Genomic DNA, 4,269 nt, shown 5'->3' with positions numbered 1-4,269 from the left:
GTGGGTACGTGGTCGCCGAAGGCTGGTTGGCCGGCATCATTCCGGGTTGTCGTACCATAAGTTTTCCAATTTGCATAACTTCCGCAGCAGTTGGGACTATAAATATGCAAAGGGTTTTACGACCGCACTATATGCAAGTGCCTCAAGAAAACGTTTTCTTGGCCCTCAACCCTCCCAAGTGGGCGGAAATGGATGGATAGCTCCCAGTTTTCTGCTTTCTGTTTGTTGTTTAGTTGGTTTCAGTTGCGCTTGAATTGAAATTGAGGAGGCCAAAATTGAAGGAGGCGCAATGAAAGCTGTTTGCATAGCAGATGAGCGATAAGCCTTATATTTTTTGAATAAACAGGATACAGAGTATAGCAAAATCTTAACAATAAACAAGTTTTGGTAACATTGAAAATATTCTGCAAAGGATAGAGCCATTCTTAATAGATTTTGATAGCTTTAACTTGCAATAATAGCAAATATTTTAAATATTTTTTATTGGAAAAGTAATGAATCCCATCTAAAATATTATATGCTTGAAATCTCTTAAAAAACTTTTCAATGATTTTAAAGTGACAGTGTTACTTTATACAAAATTTAAACCTCTTTTAAAGAAGCTTATTTACCAATCATTTTATTGGCGTTGTCCCTGCTTAAACCACAAACATGTATGTTCCTATAGGAACTAATTTAAAATGTAGAGACTATGTAGCCTGAGGTCCAGTTGGCATTCAGCCAGATGTCACCGCTGACACTATCCAACCCTGACGTATATAGCACATTTTGATTGGCAAATTATTAAAATCGAATATTTCGGAAAGTATCTAAGCGCAAAGCGAACTAATTGGTAAGCGGATGATAGAGGCAGGAATACCAACTAATTGCCCAGTACCGCCAGCAAACATCAACCTCGGAATCGAAATTAAACCTTCCAGCAATGGGCTTTGACCTCAATAGCATTGTGGGTCATGTGGACGAGGAGCTCATCTGCCCGATTTGTGCGGACGTACTGGAGGAGCCGGTGCAATCGTCAGGATGTGAGCACGCCTATTGTCGCGCCTGCATCGACAAGTGGATGCTGCAGAAGCAGATTTGTCCGGTGGACCGCTCCGCGCTCTTGGCCGCTCACCTGGTACCCGTGTCCCGGCTGATGCGCAACATGCTCTCGCGGCTGAAGATCAAGTGCACCTTCTCTGCAAACGGTTGTCCACTAATGCTGCCGCTCGAAGAGTTCCGGACCCACGTCGTCTCCTGCGAACACAATCCCAAGGTGGTCGTACTGTGCAACAAGGGCTGCGGAATGAAGGTAAATCCTAGAAATAATTTAAAACTTGCTTGGGTTACATGGGCTCAGCATATTTAAACAATGTATTTCATTTTGTGCTACAATATACCTCTAAATTGCTTGCCAAGTTAAAAGTTCGAGATTTTCCGGAAATAAGTTCGTAAAATAACTAATAAGTTTTATACAATTATTGAAATTTCTTCAAAAACTCAATATATATACATATTTTATAGTTTCTTTAATACGTTTTATAGAGGGTTTAAAAATTATATGTCAACTAAATCAAAATTAGCTTGTTTGCCATGAATTTTGATCCATCAGTTGATATCTTTTTTTTATAACCATACCCTTTAAAGGTGCCCAAGGACGAGCTGGCGCGCCACAACTGTGTCTTCGAGCTGCGTGAGCTGGTGCACCAACAGATAAAGGAGATCTCCGAGCTGAAGGTGAAACAGGCCAGCGAGGAGCTCCTCATCGTGAGCCAACGTCGGGAGCTGGAGCTGCTCCAGTACTACATAGCGGCGCTGAGGTCCACCAATCCGGTGCTGCGTAATATTGGCGAGCAGCTGGACCGCTACTCGCTGATGCAGTGGGGCAATGGCCTGCCGCTGGCCACGGTCCGCACCTGGGGCAGTCTGATCTCCACGCCGGACACGCCCATGCACGTGATGGTGCGCGACGGACTGCGCTCCTGCGGCTGCCCGATGCACATGCTCAACCTGATGGTGGACCGTTGCCACGAGGATCGCTGGCCGGAGGGCCTGATGACCCTGGACCTCCGTCGGGAGAACCACCATCAGCTGGGTCAGTATGTGACCCGCCTGGTGCCGTCACTGGCCTCCGGCAAGCCGTGTGTGGTGGTGCTGGGCGGCGACAACATCCACATGCCGGAGAATCTGCGTCCCAGCCTCGGACTGGTCATGATCTTCGTCGACGGCGTGGATGAGATGGTGCAGGAGGCCCTTCCGGACAGTGAATTTCTCTGAACCAGTGCGGCCACACCTCTATACTCCACATCTAAATTCACTTTGGTTACACCACACACAAACCACAATGGCCAACCGTTTCCCACGTCTTTGTCTTGGAAACGATGCCACGGCCATTTGGCTTTTAATGTCTAAAATTACACGATCTACGTAAGTTAATTGTCTGTCAAACGGCTATCGGTCGCTCCTCTCTTCCAATGGGAAATATACAGTGCGGAGAAAAAGTTATATTACATTATTACGTACCAACTTCAAATAATAATCGAATTTTAATAGTACGGAAGCCCAACAACTCAAAAGATTTTTGCGAATCTCTGAGTGAAATAAGTCTTGATTACGGATTTAATTTAATATATTTTGGATATATATAATTACACTATTTCTTTATTAATTCAAGTGAATATGATGTAAGAACTTAATTATACGTTTTTAACACCTTAAATAATAAATCTAGAATACTAACAAAACTAAGTGGTGTACAATTCTATACCATGGCCTTTTCTGAGCACACAGTCACTCAGAGCTTGAAGTTGTCGTTGGAGATGACAGTTATTCTTCTCGGCAATTACGCGGCAATTATAAGAGCTCGGGAACAACCAGGCGTATGCGTAATGCTCAAGCAAAATTAAATAAACGGATAAGCTGGGATTGAGGTTGCTACATCGGGTGGGCGGATGGTTGAGTGGGTTGTGTTGGGTGCATCAAGTAAAACTTATAATGGAAATGGTAAAAGTTTGCAGAGCTCGGTTCGCGGCAGTTGGCGACACCATTTGGAAAAGTTTTACAAATTGTACAAAATTTAATTTCCCAGATGTGATAAATTTTCAGGGCTATTACAATTTTAGCTTGCAATTGAAAACCAGATCTCAGATCAAATGAAAATTAATGGACTGCAAAGAGGGCTTATATCGATGCCAAAAATTGAGTGTATCGCCCTCAACTGTGCAAATATTTTCCATTGAATGTGTACAAAATTGCAACGAAGTATACACTGAATTAGTGTCAACTCAAACACGACTCTTTGAACTAATTAAATGGCCTGGTAATCACAAAGGGCATGTACGACTAACTTGATTAAGCCAAGTCGAATCGGCAGCACAAAGGACCAACTAACTAACCACCTAATGCTGCAGCTAATACAATGATAGATACCGGCAGCTGGGAGCCTTGAACTGGCTGCAGCAGGCTCTGCTGCAAAAACCGAAGCCTAATGCAACAAAAGCCAAAACTTAATTAATATTTACATGGGTCCTCCTTCGTTGGGGGAAGAAAGCCAAAGGCTCGCAGAGAGAGAGAGCTGCTGTTGTGGCTTTATCTTGTGTTTGGACCTGTCATGTTTGCATATGTGCAGGCGTCGCTCTTCCCGGAGGCTCCCGCAGGAGCCGGGGGATTCCTAAAGGCGATGATGGCGACGAGGACGAGCGAGTCCTGCATGGCTGCTAGAAATCAATTCGCATTGTTAACCCATGATTGGATATTATTGATTCAATTTGCAGTCAACCGACCAAAACATGTTTTATGCATGCCCATGTCCTCCTCCTTCTCCGCATTTTGAACGCCTCTCTTTCTGTCTGATGGTGCATGTGTGCCGATAATGTCCTTTGGTATCGATAATGGTGCACATGCACGCTCGCACACTAACACCAACATCCTCGCCGACATACATACATACAGACGCACTTGTAGTTGGCCAAACTTGAAGCTCAACTAAGTTTAATTTATGCATGTGTTGCACTTGACTGTGTTCTACAGTGGGCCGTAATTGTTGTGAGTGGCATTTAAAATTGTATGTTTATATAATTCCAGTAAAATAACCAAAGCAAACATTCAAATTCCTAATCATTGTTTCAGTGTTCAGTTAAGTTAAAAAATTTCTTTAATTTTGTGTCTATAAGATTTGTATCCACTGTAATGACTTGATTTGAAACATGGAGAGAGGTGAACAATAGCTGTTCCTCTCACCACGTCCATTTCCTTTCTACTACGACGTCTGAATTGTTGTCGCACCTTATT

General features: G+C 43.4%; 1 protein-coding gene across 2 annotated transcripts; it reads left to right on the top strand.

Annotated features, from left to right (window-relative positions):
* Positions 1-720: 720 nt before the first annotated feature.
* LOC108051853 (E3 ubiquitin-protein ligase NRDP1) lies at positions 721-2,512 on the top strand. 2 transcript variants are annotated; one of them, XM_044460101.1, is made up of 3 exons: positions 721-832; positions 884-1,291; positions 1,627-2,512. In XM_044460101.1, the coding sequence occupies exons 2-3, from the start codon at positions 923-925 to the stop codon at positions 2,254-2,256; spliced, it is 999 nt and encodes a 332-aa protein (XP_044316036.1). In that variant the 5' UTR covers positions 721-832; positions 884-922; the 3' UTR covers positions 2,257-2,512. The 2 variants fall into 2 exon arrangements, with proteins under 2 accessions (XP_044316036.1, XP_016989602.2); XM_017134113.2 differs by having other exon boundaries at positions 731-832; positions 875-1,291.
* The last annotated feature ends 1,757 nt before the right edge of the window (positions 2,513-4,269 follow it).

This window comes from Drosophila rhopaloa, unplaced genomic scaffold, assembly GCF_018152115.1.
Source record: "Drosophila rhopaloa isolate 14029-0021.01 unplaced genomic scaffold, ASM1815211v1 contig_2, whole genome shotgun sequence".
Lineage (NCBI taxonomy): Eukaryota > Metazoa > Arthropoda > Insecta > Diptera > Drosophilidae > Drosophila > Drosophila rhopaloa.
The sequence above is the reverse complement of the archived record's forward strand: the minus strand, read 5'-3'. Positions and strand labels throughout refer to the sequence as shown.

Coding starts and splice junctions, on each gene's coding strand:
- LOC108051853 (XM_044460101.1), top strand. CDS start 923: ATGGGCTTTGACCTCAATAGCATTGTGGGTCATGTGGACGAGGAGCTC. Junction 1,292..1,626: donor ACAAGGGCTGCGGAATGAAG/GTAAATCCTAGA, acceptor TACCCTTTAAAG/GTGCCCAAGGACGAGCTGGC.